Source organism: Uranotaenia lowii, chromosome 2, assembly GCF_029784155.1.
Source record: "Uranotaenia lowii strain MFRU-FL chromosome 2, ASM2978415v1, whole genome shotgun sequence".
Classification (NCBI taxonomy): Eukaryota; Metazoa; Arthropoda; class Insecta; order Diptera; family Culicidae; genus Uranotaenia; species Uranotaenia lowii.
This window is the reverse complement of record NC_073692.1, coordinates 177,301,326-177,325,816: the sequence shown is the minus strand read 5'-3', so window position 1 is coordinate 177,325,816 and position 24,491 is coordinate 177,301,326. Positions and strand designations below refer to the sequence as shown.

The 24,491-nt window shown below is 38.7% G+C and overlaps 1 protein-coding gene across 5 annotated transcripts in view; it reads right to left on the bottom strand.

Moving 5' to 3' along the window:
* Positions 1-24,491, bottom strand: part of LOC129744530 (uncharacterized) — a 142,244-nt gene that overhangs the window by 9,599 nt on the left and 108,154 nt on the right. For all 5 annotated transcript variants that reach the window (XM_055737103.1, XM_055737100.1, XM_055737101.1 and 2 more), the window contains exon 3: positions 1,537-1,612. In XM_055737103.1, coding sequence (XP_055593078.1) covers positions 1,537-1,612 — 76 coding nt within the window. The remainder of the gene's footprint in view (positions 1-1,536; positions 1,613-24,491) is intronic.

Genomic DNA, 24,491 nt, shown 5'->3' with positions numbered 1-24,491 from the left:
TTATATGAAAATCGACCATTTTTACACTTATATAAATTTGAATTAGTCTTGAATTAAGCCTTACAACAACATCAAGCTAAAAGCTAATGGTTTTTCAACGATCCAGATTTTCATTTTTTAAATAGATTCTCTGAAAGTTTGCCTAGGGGGCGTTGTGCTTAAAAATTTGGCAAAAGGGGCGATGAGTGAAAAAAGTTTGAAAACCACTGCTTTAGGGTCATTCTTTATCGGTATACAAAATACAAAAATCCCCTTTTAACAACATTTTCTCGCACGGATAACTTTAATTTCGCAGATTCAAGTTTTATCAAAGAATATCGAAAAATTGTTGAAATAGAAAATGGGTAAAAAGATTAAGTTTCTTCCCCAATTTTGAAATTTTTAAAAATACCTCAAATTAACAGTGTACAGCATTCTCAAACATTCTTCAACGATAAACGTAAAGTAGGACAGATATGAGGAATTTGTTGATGGGCTTTTTCTCAGCTCCAAAACAAATGCCTAAGCATATTTTTGTTTAGTCGTTGATTGTATTTTCCAAACATTTGAAACAGAAGGTGGGAAAATGGGAATGTTGATGTCGCTTTGCATCGCTTGAAATATTTTGCTTGGCCGTTTTCGTTTTGTTTCTTTTCGGGACAGCTTGGAAAATGTAGCAATTGCTCCATGCAAACAGACAGAAAAATCAAATAAAATCAAATGAACCATATCGTATTTCCGTCAAAGCGTTTTTTGATTGACTGAGCTGAAGACGGGGAGAGAACTGAACGACCTATGCAAATGAGCATTTCCATTGGTTTCGTCTGGAGGAATTTTAATGTTGGGCGAAGGTTAAGGTTAAATATTTTGTGAACAATTTTGCTATCCTTTTTTTTGGGTAGTGAGTACAGTCTCATTCATCGGTGCCAACTAGGGCAAATCATGAATTTTAAGTTATATGAAGAAAAAGTTTTTTTTTAAATTTCTCAGACCTCATTTGCCTTAGTCTATTTGCCTTATTCAAGCGTATTTAAATTAAATTTAAAATACATTCATTTTCGTATTTCAAACACTACGAACTACATTGAAGAAGGGCCTTGTACCCTATTTGTGGAAAACCGTTTAAACAGATTCCCCTTCCTTGTGAACCCGGTAAGAGGCTTTCCTTTTGCTGGAAGTGTAAAAATCGCATACCGATAGAAGGAGGGAAAAACCACACGAAGCGAGTGAGTGTGTTTCTTGGAAATGAAGAAAAATCTAAATTGATAGCAATCTTGTCAAATTAGGTATACTTGAACGAATTTTTCTTTATCTTATTCGTTGCTTCAGCAAAAGGAAGGAATGTTGTCTTTTTCAATTTCCTACTGTGGCTTGTCTGTCGATTGAATGTGTCAACAGTGATTTTATTGTAGATAGAAAATTTTCTAGGATTTCAAATGTGTTATATTGTTGCACGAATTAAAGACTTAAGTAACATACATTTCTAGTGTACAAACTCTTTGGAAACACCTTCTTGTTCTTCTCGTGGCATAATTGATGATCTTAATTACTACTTACTTGGAAGCACCTTGCTGTGGCATGTTGTCTAGAAAATTATCGTCCGATAAACTTTTATCGATGTCCTCGGATTCATCTGAAAGGGAAACAGAAAAGATAAACTGTGATCAGCGAAAAAGTTCGAATTCCCCAGAAAAAAAGACTGTTGATTTTACGAGGGTGTATGTTTTTTTTAACCCATCAGCACAAGGCTATTATCCAAATATTGACCAATACTTGGTATCTACTTTGCCATGAATATAAAATTTATGTAGCCAACATATATTCACCCTCTTCATCAAACAGTACCAATTTCCGGTTGTTAAGCCTCAATGACTCCCAGCCAAAATCCACATTTCCTTGTTTGTTCGTTTTTTTGTGCCTCGTCATCAATCATTGTCGGGAAGGTTTGTGCTATTAAAAATCCTTTGATTGCTTTTTCCTAGAATTCGACTACCTATTTATTCGGTTAAAGCTAGTATGAGGATGAAACTACTACCTTTTTTGAATCATTTTATTCGGATGGTGATTCTGATGGGGATGCTGTTTCTTCGGTACTCTCTAGAAGAACTCAGTTGTTTGTGGCACAAAACTTGTTGACCGATTTTAATCAAATAAGGCGGTAAATTTGTTAATATTTCGTGACAACTCTACTCTTGAAAGATTCTTTATTTGGGATTTCTTGAAGATTCATCAGCGGGTTCATAAAAATTGTGTTTCCTTAAAAGTCTTAGAAAAACTGTAGAAAAAAAACTTAGTTTCCATCAAGCTATCATTATAAGAAGCAATTTCGACAGAAATCTTAATAATATTTATTACTAGCAAAGAAGAATACCGAGAGTTAATATTTGTTCATTTTTTAACATAAGTCAAATTGTTCTGAAGTTCTCAGTTCATTGATATACTTAAAAATGAAATGTAGAAAATGCAAGACAAAAAAATTTGTTCATAATTCATAAAACATTTTTGAAAGATTTTTTAGGCTTGATACATATGTATAAGCACAAGACTTTTTCGTTTGACAATTTCTTTAAAAGTACATGTAAGTTTCTATAAAATCATGAAGGCCATCCAAATTGAAATGTTTGTGTTTGGTTTAAGCGTATCAAAGTTCATAAGACACATTCCACGAGCTTGTACCGCTCACAAGTGATTTTTATACTAAGCGTATCAAAAAATCTCTAACTTGTCAATAATTTTGATATTTCAAATCACACAAAACCAACGAAAAAAGAGAAAAAAATTTTTTTACATGTTCTACATAATTTTGAAAATCTTTTTTTTTTTGTTGAAAAAAGTGTAAATGTTGACAACTTTTACAAAATAATTTATTAAAATATATGGATTGATTTTATTTTGAATTTTTTTAATAGGTTACGATGCCAATAAACACTGCTTCATTGTGTAGAAAAATGATTTTTTTTCAATATCAAATAGGGTTTGTTTTAAAAAGCGAACAAAAACAGTCGCAAATGAGTGAATTTACGTCACAAAAAACGAAAACATGAACATTGTAAAACTATAAAAAATAAGATCTTCTTTGAAAATAATGAGAAAATTCTGAAACACTACATTTTATAGAAATCGGTTGGAATCCAGCTGAGTTACAACAGCGCGAATGGGTGAATTCACGTCACAAAATTTTATTTTTTGTAAAAAATGCTTTGAAAGCTGTTTCGACTCTCCAGATTGTCGGATTTTTTCAAATCGAACATATTTTTTTTATTTTATTAGATTTTTTTCCAAAGATGATTGATATTTATTTATTCTCCAAAAAAATGAAAAATTAAAAAAAATTCAAGGTGCATCTTCATACAAAGATCGTGAGGAAAGTTATGTTAACGTATGATTCCTCAATATGTTGCTATTCAAGTGTCAGTCAAAATAAGGAAAATGTTAGAAAAAGATTCTAAAAGTGTATGGTTCTACAAGTCAGAATAACAAAATATCACTTTAAAAAGTGTGCATAAAATTTGAAGAATCTAAAGAATTTTTCAGAATAACAGTAATTTCTTGACGTGAATTCAGTACACTATCCTGTTCTGTTCTAACTGAGGCCCAACTTCAAAAAGGCATAACATTGTTCGTTGTTGTTCAATCGAGAAGTTATGAATATCAAATTGTGGAAAATTGTTTTCTTTATAACTTATTATACGACAGAAATATCCTATTCCCACAGAGAGAACAGGAAATCTCAGAAGTATGTACTGAAGTCAAAAGTGGTCGATTCTAGTGTGAATTCACGTCACAAAAGTAATCGATCACTACACAAATAAGTTAAACTTTTTAATGACCAAATTATATGCATTTTGAAAGAAATTCAAATTTCCACCGTTTGCAACTATATTTTTTATTTTCAAGTAAGTTGGTTGACTTCTATAATGACAACAGTTCCGAAAAGTCCGGAAAAGTGATTTCACGCCACGGTGGAATGTGTCATATTTATAATTCTATTGCTTAAATTAAGCCAAATTTTTGCATATAACACAAATATAGACCCTACTCTACTTTTTATTTCATATGAAAGTCGTTTATTGGACTAATTGATAATTAAATGATAATTACTATCCAAACATTTCATGAAACACAAGAGAAAAGTGTGTGAAATGATGGATTAATCATGAAAAAAGATTTTTTTTGACATTCCAGAAACAACTTTGTTGGATTAATGAGTAATTACCCATTACCCATTTGCATGATATTTTCAGCTTTATTTGACTATAACTCTAGAAACGGTGCATTGAATTTTTAGGACCTAAACCTAGATCTTGAAAGTGAAAAGAGTATGGGGCAATGCAGGACTTTTTTTTGACAAGATTTGAAAGATTTTGACTTTTGCAAATATTGTTTATTATCTCATTTTTATCATAGATCAATTTAGTGTGTTAAAATTTTGCGCCGTCAAATGAAAGTTTTTAATATAAGCTTTCATATGGTGTACTTTAAGTTTAAGGAAAAATCTTCTCCGGAGAAATATATGTACAGTAAACTGGGGGAACTTTGATAACCGGGTAAACCTTGATCAACATGAAATTTTTGCAGATTATCATCATTAACTAAGTATGAAACTTAAATATCTGAAAATTGTTTTCTACGTTTTAAAGCCTATAAATAAAGTTTCAAAAAGGCTTAATTTAGTTGGTAGTTGGAGATTTTTGTATATTACTTTTAATTTAGTTATAAAGTTTTAAAATATCTGTTTAATCGAAGACTCACAAACAAACAGCTCTCCTGATAAAATGATAGCATTTAGAAGCAAATGGGTTGTTTTATATGAAAGTTTTTTTTTGTTTCTTTTATAGGGATAGTTAAAGAGTTATTTTTATGGTCATTCATGCCAATTTTTGGATATTTAAAAAATGGACATATTCTATGAGACAGCCTGTAGAAAACAAATGGCTTAAAACCCTATCAAATGGCAACGTTTGAAAAAAAAACATAGGACCAGTGGGAGGACCTCGGGAATTGCATGAAGGTAAAATTTCATTTTTTTTTTTTTTGAGGCCAAAAATATTGAGAAACGTTTATAATTTTTGCCCCTAAATGTACATCATTGTCCATCTTTTGACTATATTTGTTTTTGAAAGAAAACTTTGAAAAATTCAATTGAGTCATAACAAAAAATTACTGTAATTGATATTTTGAGACTTCTGTGCAAATTGGCATCGAAACAATAGTTTTCAAGATGTTGATGTACGTTAAAACCATAGTGATCAAAGTTACCCCGAAACATGAAATGTGGTTTTGTAACAAACATTTAGTTATAGCCACTATTGTCGTTTGAATATTCTGCTATCAATGACCATGCTTTATACTCCTTACCTCAGTAAGTATTTTAAAACTTTTAAGTATTACCAAAAGGCAACCAAAGGGAAGCCAAATATTCGGAAATGAATTAAAAAGGTGATCAATGTTCCCCTAGTTTACGGTAATTAAAATTATTTTTTTCATCGTATAAATTTTTCATTTTTTCAAAGTCTTATGTCTGTGGTGCGTTTATTATCCAAGATGGTGGGTTGAAAAACTGACGATATCCTAGTTAAGTTTTTAACTAGTAAAATTAAAAAAATCGATCCGGAAAAATTCAGTTTTTGACTTTTGCCGCCTCAAACCCAATAGGGTAAAATACCTAGATTTCGACAGTTTTTGGTTGTTTTTGTCAGGAAAACCATATAAATAAATTAAATAACTAAAGTTTTTCATTCAAAATATGATTGGTTAAAAGAATCAGACTTTTTTCTTCATTCTCTACCTTTTTTATTGATCAAAAGTTTCAAAACAACGTTTTATTATCCTTTTACTAAAACCTCTCGATGATCTAGTTTTCGACATTCAATTTTAGTTTTCGACACAAAAAGTTTTAGTTTTCGACAAGCATATTTCCACCTGCTTTGTTAGCTCAGGAATATGAATATTTGCATACTGGATTTTCTTGTCTACTTCACGGCGTTTTCTACACGATGGAAACAGTATAAACATACCGAAGAAGTTGGGTGTCGAAAAATAGATTATCAAATGAATTTTCAGCGCTAGTTTTCGACAGCTCAAAAAACACTTGAAATTTCATTAAATGTTAGCAAAAATATAACATAAATTACCGAAAAGATTGATTTCAGAACCTTATCCATACATATATTGATTCCTGTTATGTTGCTTTTAATCGCATAAAAGGGGAGTATTTTCATGATTCAAAATCATTCTAATTTGCTCGATGGCATTGAATTTCACAGGTGATTTAAAGTGTTACTTTTAAATTATTGATTTACAAGTATTAAACAACTTATTTAGAAAAAAATTTATATTCAACGTATACTAAAGTGGGAGAGTAAAAATAGAAAAATATGAACATAGATAGCTTGAGCCACCAAATAGAAAGATAAGCCTTTCATTAATAATTTGTCGAAAACTAGCTCCTGTCGAAATCTAGAGTATCTACCCTAGTGTACTGCTCAGGGGTCCGAAAAAGCAGTGGAGCCATTTGTCTCCACGCGCTCATATTTGCAAACAACTATTATATATTCGATGTGTTTTGCGTGTTTCCATACAAAAATTATTTTCAACTGCCTTCTGCTTAGCAAAGGAATCAATTTTTGAACTATAAATAGCACGCAAAACACGTGAAATACATACACGCTAACTTTTGGCTACCCCTTAAAGGCGAAAAATTGACCCATTATTGAGAATCTACGATCAGTCAAATAACGGGTCATTTTGTCGTATCTTATTTTGAAAAGCTCGATTCCCTTCAAAAGTGGTAGTTTTAGATGGGTTACATCCAAAGTGATTCATTTGGGGATTCGGCATGATGAAAGAGGTTGACAGTCTGGGTGGTTCAATCGGTTTTCCCGAAACCGGTAAAACCGGTAAAACCGTCAATTTGCTCAATACCGGACATACCGACTTTTGGAACGGTAAAAAAACGGTATTTCCGATAAATTTTTCATCATTATTTAGCATTGTTTCAAAATTGACACATGTTTTTTTTATCAAATATGTACCTATGAGTACAAATACTCAAATTTTGTTCAATCAGCTTCAAAACCCTATCTCAATAAACCTTACTGCAAGGTTTATGTGAGATTTGATTATTGCTAAAACCAGGGTTGGTCGGCTTTTCTCAAACAACAAAGAGCCGGGAGAAAACAACACTGTTTTCAGTTCGGCTTCCGAGTGTAATCCTCTTTCGCTGATCGTGCTCCACTCCTTACCCGAGTTTACACGAGCTGTAAGTGACTCGGACGGCAAGTGTGAGAGCATTCGCATCTGAGTGGGAGAAAGAGAATTCTTAACAAAGAGCGCTCTGTGTTTCAGAGTTCTCAGAGTAAATGAAGAAAAAAATTAAATGGACTCCCACCACACAACGTAGAAAAAATAACAACAATTTCTGCCCACTGCTGTTAGCTGTTTTGGATTCTTTTTTCTTGCAAAAGGTAGCGTTCGAAGAAGAGGTGCCAGGTGGTTTAGTCAAAAAATCAGGACACCGCGAAGAACAAAAACAGGATTTTTTAGGACATCAGTAGATTGGCGGAAATACAATGCAGCTCTTCTTAGATTGCATAAATTAAGGCGAAATAGCGGTGCAGTATACGCCTTAATTTATGCAACAGAAGAGATGAGAAGTTAGGTGACTTGTAGTTTATACCAGGCTTCCGAAAAGCACAGCTTTGCTATGACAGCTTTTTCCTTGCCAAACAAACTGTCTCGGTTTTCCTTACCACTCGGTTCGCTGCTGTACCGTCGGTAACTAATCGTAATGCTTCGGCTACATCGCACACGTGCGAGAACCCAGGCTGTATCTGAACAATCTGCTCAAACCATGCGTTGCCGAAAGTGTTGTGCTTTAAGCTGTAGCGAACCCAACCGACAGTTCGGTTTTCATCCCTTCATCCCATATCATCTGAACCGAAGATTACCATTGGTTTAAGAGGTTAAACTGTTTTTATTACAAAATCAATTCGAATTAAGATCATGACGGCTTCTAGAAAATCAGGACGCCTCTGGGACCTTTGATTCGGAGAGCAGCATCTTTTCTCGTGAACGTACCCAGAATAAACTGAGTTAGCTCTGAGATTTCTCCTCAACACTATGCGCTACAGATTTTTCCGGAGAAGGGAATTCTCTTCATCAGCGGATGTGAATGCTCTCGCTCACTCTTATGTGTTGACAATCTCACTCTTGATTTCAGTGCGGTTTATTTCTCCCCGCAGAGATTGGGGGAGCAGACGAAAAAAAATGCACTCTCTTTCACTGGACAAGTCGATCTGAGGAGTTTTGCCACCCATGGCTAAAACTTGTCGATGCAACTTTTCGAATTAAAGCTATATTAACGTTCAAAAGAGCATTGACAAGCTGCCATCTCTCTCTTAGATGATATTTTTTCATGAAACTTCACATATTCCAGTTCAGCTAACGAACTAACGTTCCACAACATTTAAAAACGGTACAAGTGTACAATGTCTGAAAAAATGATACAGCTACAAGAAATTAAAGATAGCCTCGCAATGATTAGTGGTGGCCTGGCAACTGGATCTCGAATGAGGAACTTATTCGCCGGTGTCATCAAAGGGCGCTAGAAATCGAGATTCGGGAACGTAAGTGGAGATGGATTGGGCACACGCTGCGAAGAGATGAAAACGAGATTTGCAGAGAGGCGCTAGATTGGAATCCAGAAGGTCATCGAAGAAGAGGCAGACCCAGAAACTCGTGGCGGCGAAGCTTAGCGAAATCCGAACTGTCGACGAGAATCTTGACTGGGACCAGGTGAAGACGCTGGCCCCGGATCGTCAACAGTGGAGGTCTTTTACCACGGCCCTATGCACCGGAGGATCGGCGCGGGATCATTAAGTAAGCAAGTAAGTCACAATGATTAATGAACTTTTCATTGATAAGCTGGAATTTTGTAAAATTTGCATAAATATCTTCCAAGTTCATCAAAATTGTTCTAAGCGGTGTTGGGCTTTCATAAATTTAAAATTTTTAACCAAAAATATTGAAAACTGATAATAAACTTCCTTATTTTTTTCAAAACATTAAATGTTTCAGCAGAGTCAGCATTTAAACACATGTTTGAATGTTCATATGATATTTTTTTATCAATATTTTCAAGGTAATTGATGGAATTGATACTTTTTTATGGAATGATACTTTTTCAAGTTTCAACCAATTAGGTAATAGACTATTTTAGTGTCTGAACACGAAACAATGATGTAATTCACATATTTTAGCTGTTTTCTATGGTTAAATAAGCGTTTTCCTTAGGGTGGCCATTATGCCCTTATCTCTCCTACTTTAAAAAATACCGGTTTCATCGGTTTTATCGGTGGTAAGTGTATTGTTGATAATTTTAATTGTATTCTTTCAGAATTTATATTCATTCATTTTATTTCAGCAGCACAGCAAAGTTTCAGACAAGCCAGGCAAAAACAAGAAGGAATCAACTTCAAAACACGAACCGCAGTGATCTAACATTGGTGGTAAGTTTTGTGGTTTTTGTATTCTATATTTAAAATCTAATATTTTATTATTTTTCAGGTCTAACCTTATATTATTCAAACGGGGAAACGGAGGAGAAGAAAAACCAATAAGGAAAAAAAATTCGTTTACGAAAGTTTATCCAAACCTAAAATAATTGGAATTTAATTCAACAAAATAAAACCCAACATTTTGTTAATTTCCAGGAATGAAATTTCCAGGTACCTTAAATTTCCACCATACAGAAGCTTTTGAAATAAGATTTAGGGGCCTATTACATAAAACGAGTCGAGCAACTCGACTCGACTCCAGTCACTGACGAGTCGAGCAAAATGTCGTATTATGCAAGGTTCTTAGATACACTAGGTTCTCCGACTTCCACAGTAAGTAGGCGAGGAGTGAGCGGGGCTCTCAATAAGTTTGTTTATTTTTTGCTCAGCTTTTCTGTGGTTTGTTGGTAAACAAACTTCATGAGTTCCGCATAGTTGCATAGCCTACATAGCCAAAATGGCTGAATCGGGAATTCGTTATTCGGGAACACCTCCTGAATATATACCCACCTTGGTATTATGGTAGTCGAGTGAAATTGCTCGAATGGCGGCTGTCATGTTGACATGGGGGTGTCAGGTGTCCTGATCTTTCAGGATTTGTCCTGATTTTCGAGAGGCCTGATATTGTGATATCAAAGTCAAAGAAAAATTCCATAACGACGGAGATTGTTTTACTTATTTTATTAATTGTATCAAATAATTTATTTTACTTCTACCTGGTACTTTTACCTGGTAATTTTCTTATACACAAACCTTTCATTAATTTTTTGAACAGAAATTGTTTTTGTGGCTTTACAAAGCAAAAATTAATCCTTTTGAAACAAAGACAACTTCCTATGTTTTCGAATTAATCGTTAAATTAGAAAGATGGAAAATATTCCTCAATAAAACTTAACCATACCATGCATCAATGCTATAGATTTGGAAATGCAAATAAGGGTTTTCATTTAAAATTTCACAAGATTGTGTGCGTGTGTGTGTGAATGCGTGCGTGTGTTTTACTGCTTTTTACAGGTTGTATAGTAATAAAGTTAAGTTGTTCGGGAGACTATCTATTAAAGACAGGCCAAACTCTGCTAGTACTCTCCCGGAAGGATTCAGTTGTTACGTGCTTTTCGAACCACACATTATTGGGAATATTATTTGGCTGCTGATAGCACTTTCCCGGAAAGGTCCTGCTGTTGCGTGCTGCGCGCCCCACATTCGGGGTGCTGCTGCCAGCATTCTCCGATATAGGTTCTTGCCGAGGATTAGCTCTCGATTTCGATTATTTTAACCTTATCTGCCCACTGCCCAGGGGTCTACAATAAAAGAAATATGGAAATCGAACGAAAATCAAAACAAAATACAAAAAATATTTATCATTAGCTAATTAAAGCATTTTGGCGAATTAGATGCAGCTCTCAGGAAACGGTACCGTGAAATCCACGAGGCATGCAGTTTTCTCAGTCAGTTCAGTTTTTTTCATGCATTGGGAGACGACGTTCATTTTTCACATTTCATTTATTACGGATTTTTGCGAACGATTTCACCGAATAACTGAAAGTTTCAGAATTTGCGGTCTCTCGAAAATCAGGTCAAATCCTGATAAATCAGGACACCTGGTACCTCTGCTGCAGGACCAGATCCAGGGTGGGTCAGTAGGGTGGGTGCATATTGAGGAAAAGTAGGCAAGGGGTACCAAAAGTTTCTCATTGGTGGGGGGTGGAGACGGAGCGTTTTTTGACAGCGAATTGTTCGTCTACCATGCCTACGATTACGATTGCCTGTCACAAGATGGACGATTCCGTGCATTGGTATAAGAACACACCTGAAGCTTTACCCGCCTTGACCAGATCAAAACAAACTTGGCTCGCTTAATCGTGACAGCTGAGTCACGAACTTTCAAGCAGTCGACTCAGTCGAGCTACTCGACTGAAGTTTGACTCGATTCGACTAGTATAATGCCAAAATGGGTCAATCGAGTAAAATGACTCGTGACTCGTCTTATGTAATAGGGCCCTAAGTTATTATCAATCGAATGCCGTTGTTAAATTTTGTGTACAGTGTTGCCACGCTCAATTATGTATTTGCGATCATTATAATGCGATCATCTTAAAATGCCCTACTTTTTATCAATTTTTTGGCGACATTGTGTTCAGCGTAAATTTTGCATAAGAATCAGTCCAGTTCATCCAAAACAATTTGCGCCGTTCCGGAAATATTGAATTTTTTAGATGTAAGTTTCGAGAAATTTAAAAATTTTGAGAAAAATACGCTAAGATATTTACGCCATAAAAATCGGAAAAAGTGGGCGCATTTTAAGATAAGACAATCACTGAAAACACAAAAAAATCACTCAAAACTTAAGATTTTTTGTACATTACAATAAGTCACCTGATCGATTTAGGGCTAAATCAGAGTGTATGCATTTTCATGGTCACTTGGTATGGAATGACCCATATACATACAAAAAACCGAAAACAAAATCATTTGATTGTTCGAATGATTTAAAAATATAGTGAATGTTGAATAATACTGAATTAGGGTAAACATGCAAAAATACCATATCCATTCAAAAATATGTATGGTTTCGTATGCTTCCGCAGAGCTTACTTCCATTTTCATTTTTTCCCGGGAACTTGGGAATTCCCTGGAATAGAATTTCCCTATTTCCGAGAACCTTAAAACTGCCCGGGGAATGAACAATCTAAATGACACCCTCTAAACATATTTTCGTCCTTTTTTATATAAATCAACGAATCGAGGTCCGGATACCTTTATCTGATTTTAAAAATCCGCTTAAAATTTTTCGATCTTGAAGGAACTTATTAGACTACAAGCATGTCAGAATTCGGAAAAAAAGAAAAGTAATTGGATACACCCTACTGAACTTCCGATTTATTTTGACATTCAGTAAAAATATCCATTTATCCATAATTGAACAATCGATAACAGTTTTTGTAGAAGGTAAAATATTCTTTTCATCATCCAATTTAATGCAATTTAATCCAGTCTATTTTAGATCCAACCGGAGGGCGGATATTAAGTTTGAATACTAAAAATACCTTGTTTGAAAAACCTTATCAACCAAGTTTACGGTAATTTTTCAATCTTGTACTTTAAAACGCATAGAGTCGTAGCTGAATCATTGGTCAAATTATGAATTCATTTCATTCCAACTTTCTCTTTTCATCTCTACCGAAACGGAAAACCCTGTCCCAAATTCCGAAAACCACCAAACGGAAACCCGCCCGTTTCGGTTTGATAATGTCGGCAAACGACATCCGATTTCGAAGACATCGTTTCAGCAGACACAAAATATGTAGATGATGTACATATCTATACCTAAAGTCTACGTTGTCCTTCCACGGTCAACGAGAACAATCGAACTCAAGTAGTTAGCCATAAAGTGACATGACAAAAGTTTGACTCCAGTTGGATGAACTTTTGCGTCACCCAAGAATGAGGAGACAGGCGTAGGCGGATGTTTTATCGGTTTCCTCTTCTCGTGTGGCTTTTGTTGTGTTTGTTTGAAGCAATATCTAGACATTTTTTTAAGAATCTACGAAAACCTGTTGATGGCCACACTAAACGTCTTCCATCTTTCATAGGAAAATTTTGAACTGCCTGGTAGTCGTTCTTAATGTGCGTTTGCAGTTCTAATTAAATTTTGAGATTTCAAGAGATTACTAAATTGTTGCAGTAAGATGATACACCTTCACAGGAACTTAACGATGTGTATAACATTTTTTGTAAAACACCCATCAATGTATAACCTATATTTCTTTGAACGTTTCAAAAACTTTTGAAAGGGTTAATCTCAAATGGAGCTGAAACTTTGAACCACAAAAAGTATGAAAGAATGGCTCTTCGAGAGTCCCATTGCCCAACGTCGATTGTTTCCGAATTTATGATTAATGCATATTCAATGAGCCAGCCCGGTTCACAAGTTGAACCACTTTTACTCGGCCGGGAACAAAATTGATGGAAGGAAAATTTTAAACTTTTCAACGACGCTTTTCAAACAAAAAATTGAAGTCCCACACGTTCCGATGACGTCGCTCCGGCTAGCGCACAAAGTTTCCGCACATATGTATGAGCTTATTATTTCGAACCCCAAACCCAATATCCTACCTACAGAGGCACGCATTCCGGACAAGTTTCCGCTTTACCCAAATTCAAATCCCATTGGGTAACGACACCCATTGAAATGACTTCGGTAAACTTTCCCAAGCTCTGGGAGGTTGGTTGGCCAAAGTTCGATTTTGCTTTCATCATCCGTTACATGAGGGGAGAAGGTTTAGTCCCTCGATGAAGCCATCAGTGAGCAAGCATAACTTTGACAAACAAATCAGTTCTGACCCTCGTCGTCATCGTCCTCGGTTCCATGAAGAGTATGGTTACAAGTGAATCGATCAACTGAAGATGGCAGTTTTTTTTTTCTTTTTTTGATTGATGTAGCTCTTTAGCAATGTCTGCTCACAACAGATAATATCATTTTGAAATTCTAAGAAATATTTTAATCAAAAAGTGAACATATTAAAACCGACAGGAAAGGTTGATTGCAGATATTGAGATGAATATCCAAAATATTGAATGCTGAAATTTCAATCTAACATTATTTCTACAGCTCGAGTTTTGTGTGGCATTGAGTTTACTGGACCAAAAAAAAAAGAGTTAGGCAATTGAACTGCCACATAACTTTAAAAGTGATTAATGTGATTGAACATTTGAAAAAACTGGATTCGATGACACCTTAACACTTTGTTTATATTATGTCTAAGCTGTCAGGGGATGAATTGGTTCCTATTATTGTAATCAAGTGCTATCAAACTTTAACGTAGTCCAGTGATTGCCTTGTTCCTAGCTTAGTAACGGCAGAAGAGCATAGTTTGTAAGTTATCCAATAAACGTGTGTCCAATTTTATTAATTGCGTATTGCACTTGGAAGACACCTTGGGAGATCGAAAGTAACTGAAAACTGTGAGGTTAGGATCGTCAAGCTACATTGGCGACAACTAACCATAGCGAAAATCATCAAGATGCGTTCAGAGGGAATTCTTCGAAGTTCCTACCACTAAAATTTAGGGACAAGATTGGTGAAAGATTTCAATAAACAGAATCATAGTCGCCACCGGATCCTGGAATATCAATTTAAGACCAAGCGTAATATGATCCAAAGATTTCAAGACCTTCGACGCTTCGACAACCACCTACCCAACGAGAACATTTCCAATTCTTCTGGATTTTCTGCACCGGGACGCAACGTATCGACAAAGTCGCGCTGTTTCCAGCCAGCAGCATCAGCCGTCCCGGCCCTGAGTTCGATTAAGGCGACGAGGTTCTCCAACCCGCATCGACAGGCAAGTATAAGTTGTCCTTTGGATATTTTTTTTCCACCGAGTGACGCTATTTTGGTTTCCAGTCGTACTAACAGTGCTGACTCCAGCCAGTATAGCTTCGACAACCATGCGCTCAACGAGAATATCCCCAACTCCTCTAGGCTTTCTGCGCCTGGACGCAACGAGCTAGGCACTTTGGAGACTCCTGAGCCCTTCGACTCCGTCGCGCTAGTTCCAGCCAGCGTCATCAGTCCTGAGTTCGTCAGGCTCAGCCCTGAGTTCGTCTGCGGCGAACCGGTTCTCCAGCCTTTTTTTATTAGTTGATCACCCAGGTGGTAAATCCATTTTACGGATTGCAGACCAAGGCGCGGCGAGCCACCGCGTCCCCCCAGTTTGCTACTCTGGGTCCAAGGGTGCAATTGGTGACTCATGATACTATGTACCCCTACATCATAAAGTCCACCTGGGGCCTCTGGCCATATTTCCCATCCGGACCTGCAACAAAGGCTATACCCATGATGGGAAGACCATACTCGTGCAAAGCGCTCCACGGCAATACTCATTTTTACGTACTACACCAGCAATCTTCATCCACTCTGCTGTCACGATGCACGACACACGGGTTGGCAGTCCGTTCGCCGCTAGTCGTGACTCGAGTCCCACATTCGGGCTCTTGCCACAATTCGAGACGTCTTGATCGTCCTCTCCTCGTGACTCGAGACCCTCTCACGCTCATTCTCTTGACACAATTTGAGACGTCTTTATCCGCCTTTCCTCGTGTCTTGAGGGCCCTCTTTCAATCCGTCTCTTGACCCAATTCGAGACGAGAACAACTCACCTCTCCTCGGGTCTGGAGATATCCACACATCTAACTATTTCTCCGTCTCGACTCTCCGAGACTCATCCTGAGGCCCATCCACTGTGCGCCGCATGTTACGGCACAAGGCCCCTCTGCCCATCGTGAGTCGATCGTTTCCGCGAATCGGGGCCAGGAACCTCCCCAAAAGGCAGATCGACCAAAATCCGCTCGAACATTTGGTCGTCCCGCATATCGGGGTCGCGACTACCCGATACACGTTACGACCCCTCCCTCTTGCAACTGAGCACTGGTACCAAGGTACCCAGTCGCACCAGGTTTGTGCCACACTCGGCACACAGCTCGTCGGCGGGCTGGCTGCACCAAGTGTGACGTGTAGTTCTCTCGGCCGTACGCCTACAGGGGACAAGTCTGAAGACACGTTTCCACTCTGCGGGTGGTGGAACTACTTCGCAGAGAATTCAGGCAAGTATGGTACTCTTGATTGCATTCCTGCGCCTGATGATGTTCTCCCTTGCAGTGCACGCGTCTCCAGATCTGCTCCGGGACCTTTAGATTCCATAATACTTAACGTGCCTTAACCAAAAATAATATATTCAAAGATACCTAGCTCTTGAAATTTTGCATATAAATGCCGACGGCCAACCTTTTAACAAACCTTAACACCACCTACTGACGGAAAAGGTCAACATTTCTCGATAATTGAATTTTTCACTTGTACCCCTCGTTCCGGGGGGTATAAAATGCACTCTAATATGCTATTGTTTAATTTTGGAATACATTTGCAAAATGCACTCTGACATACTTCCACCAATTTTCGAAGAAAAGCTATGCCACTGACTCAATTTAATTGAGAACCTCACTCGTTTTTGCGCATTCAGATTCCTTAATAAAAAAAAATCTTCAATTAAAACAGATAACTATTTTGTATTGCATACCTCATTAAGCCTGATCATTGATTCCAAATTCCACGGAATAGTGCTGAGGATATTGCGATTAAGGGTTTTGATGACGTGGTCAAGTATTTATTCTGATTGGGATCCTGATTTATGATATACTAGCTGACCCGGTGTGCTTTGCTACACCTTTCAAAATCCAATGATATTTTCAAAAATTATTCAAATTTTCATTATTTTATTGGCATTATTTTAAATCAAATTATTACATAACTCATGAGCAACTGCTATAAAATGAGAGCTGCAGCTGGAGTTTCGTGTTGTAACACAAAGATAACTTACACTAATATTCTCAATCCAGCTTTATAAATTTGTCTGGAGGGTCTCAAATTAATCGTACGCAAACAAACTACCTTATAAAATATGGTTGTTTTTGCTTGATATGTTCTGGATTTATGCTGAAAAACTGATAAAATAGCCCCCTCCCCTGTCCTTCCCTTCGCCCCCTGCTGAATGGAGGTCGTGAACTTTAATAATCATACCCATGTTTTTTTGTTCCCATAAATTCTCTTATATCAAATTAAGTTCCATTGCTTGATAAGTTTTTAAGCTTTACAACAAAATTTATATGGACCCTCCTCCTTTCTTCCCCTCTTTACACTGTAAAGCGTAAGGGTCTATAACAATCGTAGAAACATATCTCGTAACCAAGTACCTTTCCATGCCACATTTTTTTCCATTTGTTGGCTTTGTTAGCAGAAATTTAGAACTTATGCTAACAAAATTGTATTGGGCCCACCTCCCTCCTTTTATGTACCTACTCTCACTGAAAGGAGGATGGTGTGTCAGATAATCATAGAATCCTACCAAAACAATTTTCCATGTTAAGTTTTGTCCATTTCTCGGATTTTGCAATAAAAAAGTTAAATGTAAGCTTTCCTCTTCCCTTCCTACATTTCCAATTCTATCCTCCTACTGCAAGTAATGAATTGTTTCACATAGAAAATGTATTTTCCGTACTCATATACTTTTTGAAGCAAAATTTGGTTTCATCGCTCGATTAATTCTCGAGTTCTGCTAAAAAATTCTATGGAAGCCCCCCTTTCCCCTTTATTATATCTTTCCGCTGGAAAAAGGTAGGGCTTCAATTTATAATAGAAACATTTCTCATATCCAAATACACTCACATGCCAAATATGGTTCAATTTGCTCGATGAACTTTCCAGTTATACTGAAAATTGTAAAGGAGACCTCTCCCCCCCCTTTTCATCCACCTCTTTGAAGGAGTGAGGGACACCAAATATTCATAGAAGCATCTCTCGTACCCAAATATCGTTCCATGCCAAATTTGGTTCCATTTGCTGTTATAGTTCTTGAGTTATGCAGTAAAAATTGTATGAAACTCCCCTCCCTCTATCCCTTCTCCCCGCTGGAAGAAGGAAGGGTTCTCAAACTATCATTAGAACATGTCACGTTCCCAAATACCCGCCCATGCCAAATTTGGCTCAATTTGCTTAATTAGTTTTTGATTTATGTAAACAATTATAAAAGAGGCTCCCCCCTTTATATCTCCCTACTGGAAAGAGGAAGGGGTCTCAAATAATCATAGAATTTTTTTTTTGTATCCAAATACCCTCCCATGCCAAATTTGGTTCCATTTGCTTTATTAGTTTTTTAGTTTTTAAAAAATATGAAAGAGGGCCCTCCCTCTTTCTACTGGAAAGAGGGAGGGGTCTCAAATAATCATTGAAATATTTTTCGTATCCAAATAGCTTCCCGTGCCAATTTTGGTTCCAATATCTTGATAAGTTTTCGAGTTATATGAAAAATTGTAAGGTAGCCCCCTCCCCCCTTCCTATCATCCCACTGAGAGGAGGGAGGAGTACCTTATATTCATAAAAATATTCCTCGTTTCCAAATACCACTCCATGCCAAATTTGATACCATTTGCATAATGGGTTTTAGAGTTATGCAAAAAATTGTCTTTTGTTTGAAAGGGCCCTCCCCCCCCTTCCTGTTAGAGGGAGGGGTCTCAAACCATAACAGGAACCTTTCCCGGCCTCCAATACCCCCACCTGCCAAGTTTCACGCAAATCGGTTCAGTAGTTTCCGAGTCTATAGGGAACAGACAGACAGAAATTCATTTTTATATATATAGATTACAGATTTTTTCCGAAGGTTTAAATTTAATTTAGTTTAATTCATTCAAATGCTGATAAATTTTATCAAGTTTTATTAAGATGTTTAAATCTAAATCTTAAATTGGCAAACAACTAGTAGCCACTTGAAAGCATGTGATAAATATGATAATTTAGAAATCTAAAAATTTTAAAATCATTTTATATCAGGGAGTGCTCATTCGTTTTTTTTCCAAATCAGCCATTTCAATAACAAAAAAGCAAAAATTAGTGTTTTCTAACTTTCAAATAAGATTTGAAGAAAAATAATTTCAAATCTGTTCACGTGAACATTCGGAGACGGGAGTAGGGGTTTGCCAAATTTCCACGCTTGTCCACGGAGCGGGAGGAGGGGGTCTAAAATCTCATTTTTCTGTCCAAGTGGTATCTGAACAGTCCCCAAGGAAAAAAAAAGCTTTGAATAGCGATTGAAGACTCTGATACCGAAAAACCGTGCTAATTCTGGAGAGCCAAGACCACGTAGAGAAAGACCTCAGTGTGTTTGTCGTGCAAATGAACCCTCAAACTGCTAGTTATTTCCGACCGTGTAATATTCCTTTTTTCCTTAGCGTGTTTTACTAAATAGTTGCATTTCTGCCGCAGCATTTGATGGTGGCGCTTTTTGATTTTCTCCGTCGATTTTCGCTAGAGTTTCGAATCTTGTAATGGATAATTTTTACCTTAACTATCAGAATTTCGGGGGTATAGCATCCTGGGGGGGGGGGGTATCGGAGCTTGATCTATCGAATAACAACACTGCCGCTTAAATCTTCTCACATATTCTGGATTATGCAATCGATCGACACGTTGAATTTTCGAGCTTTTCGTCGAGTACCACTCATCATAGTTTGGACACTTTATTCGCTGACCTCAGCGGCCATTTTGTTCCACAATCTCTTCATCTCTGTTGAATCTCGAGTTGTCCTACCATTCTTCTTCATCTTCTGCTTGACAATTGCCTAAAAATTTTCGATAGGGCGGAATTGAGGGCAGTTGGGTGGGTTGATGTCCTTTTCGACAAAATCCACCCGTCGGCTCGATATCACTGTAGTACCTCTTTGCTGGTAAATAGTGGCAGCTTGCCAAATCTGGCGAAATCTTTACTGGTATTTTGTGAGATCTTATGTATGAAAAAAACGTTCTTCAGGCATTCCGCCTTGTACATTTCGGAGTCCATGGTCTTGTTTTTCACAAAACCCGGGGTTTTTTGTTCGCAGCTGCAAATACCTTACCAGATAAAACACTTTCTTGCAAACTTATCGGCAAAAACGAATTCGAACTTGCCGGGGATATCACCCCGACCAGTTCAGTGCACCACTGCGTTGTTTTTTGTAAAAAATTTTTCCAGGAAGCTGCCCAACATCCATCTTCACGTACGTTTCGTCATCCATAAGAATGCGTCCGTCGTACTTCGTTGAAAATCTTGTTGTGTAACTTCCGGGCACGTCCTTTGGCTACTAAACTCTGCTTCAATGTCCGGTTTGGTTGCTTACTGGCCCGATAGGATCGTATTCCTTCGCGCAGACGAATCCTTCTGGCGGTGCACCGGTCGGCGTTGAATTTCTTGGCGATGTCGTAGTCCGACTACCCTGTGTTTTCCTTGATCGTTCTCAACACCTTCAAATGCAGTTTCCAATGCTTAATTCCACTATGACGCTTGGTATGAACCTGCCGATCTATAGTACGCATCTCACGGAAACGTTTGAGAACGCTACACACGGTTGATTTGACCATTTTTAACGATTTCGCGATTTTTGAACCCGACCACGTCGGGTTTTTGACGTGAGTGTTCAAAATTTATTTTCATCTCGCGGCTTCCATCACGTGTAACTTTTTTGAAACAAAACGAACCGTAATAAAATTTTCAACACTGATAGAGGAAACGTTTCCAAACAAAGTACTGTCAAAATATTCCAGATCCGACAACTAGGAACGCTATGGTGTATTAAACAGTGCGTGCAGATTTTGGGTGACCCATGCTTTAATGTCTGACCCCAGCGCTCACTCCACCAGTTGGGGATGTTCTTACACCGACAATAAAGGGTCATATCCTGATGATGTAGTGCTAGTCAAAAATCTGACAATTCTGAATAACAGTCAATCCACCAGAACTGATCCTGCCACTGGAAATATGTCTTCACTAGATATCTCTATCGCCTCATGGGAGCTTGGCTCCAGATTGTCATGGAACATACTTGACGACACTCCTGGCAGTGACCACCTTCCCACCGTTATCAGAATTGAGCATCCCACTCCCAAAGCATCATCCCGAACCTGTTTGAAGTACACTGAAACAGACTGGACTAGTTTCCAAATCGAAACTGATCATCTTATCTCTACTAAAAATCCCACATCTATCCACATCTGTTAAGCCCGCAGGCCCATGCGGCCCTCATAAGATGGGAACCGTTAAACGAAAGAATAATCGTAGCCAGATTCAGAACAGCAGTTTTACAGTCAATTGAACAGCGTGGTTGAGAGAATTTCGAAGGGTGACATTCAAATCCACTTGGGCGACTTCAACGCAAAGATTGGCTCCGATAATCGGGACCTTGAGCGCATCATGGGGCGCCATGGCCTAGGACAGATGAGCGAAAACGGAGAGCTGTTTGTAGAATTTAGTGGCAACAACAACATGTTGATCGGTGGATCGCTCTTCCCCCATCGACCAGCACATAAGGTCACTTGGGTATCCCGAGATGGCCGAACAGAAAATCAAATTGACCACATCTGCATCAGTCGAAAATGGAGAAGGAGCCTTCTTGATGTCCGCAACAAACGAAGCGCAGACATTGCATCTGACCATCACCTCGTCCTCGGCGAGATACGACTGAGAGTTGCGCGTGTCCAGCGGCGCGAGGAGAAAGTCGGGTGTCGATACGACGTCCGCCGGTTGGAGAATCCAGAGGTGAAAAGGGCATACGTTGAACAGCTTGAATCCCGAGCCTCGGAGCTGCCGACAGACGGAACAGTCGAAAAACAGTGGTGTGGAATCAAGAATGTCTTTATCACGACGAGCCATGGTACTCACGGTAAAGTTTCTGGAAGACGAAGTGAATGGATGTCGGATGAAACCTGGAGGATGATCGATGATCGGAGAAAGGCGAAAGTCGGAATTGAGCAGGCATGTACCGGGTCAGCCAAAGCAGCCGCCCGCTTACGATATGCGGTGTTGGAAAAGGCAGTTAAACGAGCTTGTAGACGAGACAAGAGAGCCTGGACAAACTCCCTAGCCGAAGAGGGAGAAAGAGCCGCCGCCATTGGAGATATCCGATTATTATATGATATTTCTCGCCGCCTTAGTGGTGCAAGGACTAATGCAAGAATGCCGCTGAAAACCCGAGCAGGTCAGCTGCTGACAGATCGAACAGATCAGCTCAAGCGTTGGACTGAGCATTTTGATCAACTTTTCCGAGTTACAAATAGCAATGGCCAACAGAACCCGCAGCTCGAGGCGCCCACAGTAAGTCACATTAATGGCGTCAACTCGGAAGCGCCCTCGCTGGCTGAAAAAGAAGCGGCAATCAAGGACATGAAATCCAACAAAGCGCCTGGAATCGATTGCATTCCTGCTGAAATGCTCAAAGCCGACCCTGCCTTGTCAGCACAAATGATGCACCGTCTTTTCGCTGACATTTGGGATACTGCAACTTTCCCGGCCGACTGGATGCAGGGTATCCTCGTAAAGGTCTCGAAGAAAGGAGAGCTAACAGAGTGCAGTAACTGGCGTGGCATAACTTTGATCTGTACAACCCTCAAAGTACTCTGCAAAGTGATCCTGAACAGGACCCAGGAGAAAATCGACGCTACACTCCGACGGCAACAAGCTGGATTCCGATCCGGACGATCATGTGTGGACCACATCACTACGCTACGAATAATACTGGAACAAATCAACGAATTCCAGGACTCTCTTCTGCTGGTGTTCGTTGATTTCGAAAAAGCATTTGACCGACTGAACCACGAAAACATCTGGGCTGCTCTTAGACGACGAGGGGTCCCAGAGAAACTAGTCCATCTCATCGAAGCACAGTACGAGGCATTTTCGTGCAAGGTCTTGCACGACGGTGTCTTGTCCGAACCAATCCCGGTAACTGCTGGAGTGAGACAAGGATGTATTTTGTCACCGCTGCTTTTTCTCATCGTAATGGATAAGATCTTGACTGGATCGATTGACTGTAGACCAAACCGAGGATTGCCGTGGAATCCTTCAACCATGGAGCAACTGAACGACCTTGACCTGGCAGACGATATTGTTTTGCTCGCTCAAACACAACAAGACATGCAGAGTAAACTCGACGACCTCACCGAAAGCTCCAAGGCAGCAGGTCTCAAAATCAATGTCGGAAAGACCAAGTCGATGGAAATCAATACAGAAAATCTTTCCAATTTCGTGGTAGCTGGACAACAGATTGAGACAGTGGAGTGCTTCCAGTATCTTGGTAGCCAGATTACGCCTGATGGTGGTACCAAGAAGGACATCGAAACCCGGATCAGAAAAGCCCGATTTGCGTTTGCGAGTCTCCGAAATATCTGGCGGTCACGCCAGATCTCTCTACGAACTAAGATCCGAATCTTCAACTCAAACGTCAAATCCGTATTGCTGTACGGGTGTGAAACTTGGTGCACATATGCGGTGACGACGCGAAAACTGCAAGTTTTTGTGAATCGCTGCCTGCGGAACATCATCCGCGCTTGGTGGCCTGGCAACTGGATCTCAAACGTTGAACTTCATCGCCGGTGTCATCAAAAGGCGCTAGAAATCGAGATTGGGGAACGTAAGTGGAGATGGATTGGGCACACGCTGCGAAGAGATGAAAACGAGATTTGCAGAGAGGCGCTTGACTGGAATCCAGATGGGCATCGAAGAAGAGGCAGGCCCAAAAGCTCGTGGCGGCGAAGTCTAGCCGCTGAAATCCGCACAGTTGACGAGAACCTTGGCTGGCAGCAAGTGAAGACGCTGGCTCCGGATCGCCAGCAGTGGAGATCTTTTATCTCAGCCTCAATCGGCGCTGGACCCTTAGGTAGGTACATAGGTAGATATCCACATCTAAATTTATTCCCGTACCAGTGGCGTTCCTGGTAAAACATTTGTCAATACTGATGTTATGAAATCGCTTGGTACATCTTTGTACCTGAAAATGATCACATTTTCATATGTGATAAAAGAAATTAGAGAAACATGAACTATCAAAGAACGAAAGAACATAAGCCGTAAATATCATGAAAATTTCGAAAAAGATACAACGGCTTCATGATATTTACGGCTTATGTTCTTTCGTTCTTTGATAGTTCATGTTTCTCTAATTTCTTTCATCACATATGAAAATGTGATCATTTTCAGGTACAAAGATGTACCAAGCGATTTCATAACATCAGTATTGATTTCAACAGAGCAACACCTCCCTGTGTAACTGGTCTGCTCGGAACCTTGAGCGGCACTGATTGCTTCTTCATCTGACCGCAGGGATGTCAACCTTCCAGATTTTGTCTGGATCTTCCAGACTTTTTGACCTCCGGCCAGACTTTTTTTTTGGTATCCAGACTTCCAGATTTTTAGTATTTCTTCCAGACAATTCCAGACATTTTTTGATTGACAAAGTTTTTTTTTTAAATTTTAATCTATTTTGGCGTCATTGACTACTTTAACTGACTGGGGTGGAGTAGAATTGTTCGAGCTCACATCGCTCTATAATCAACAGCCCAGTAATTTTCTTTCCCACAGAATGACTCTGACCAAG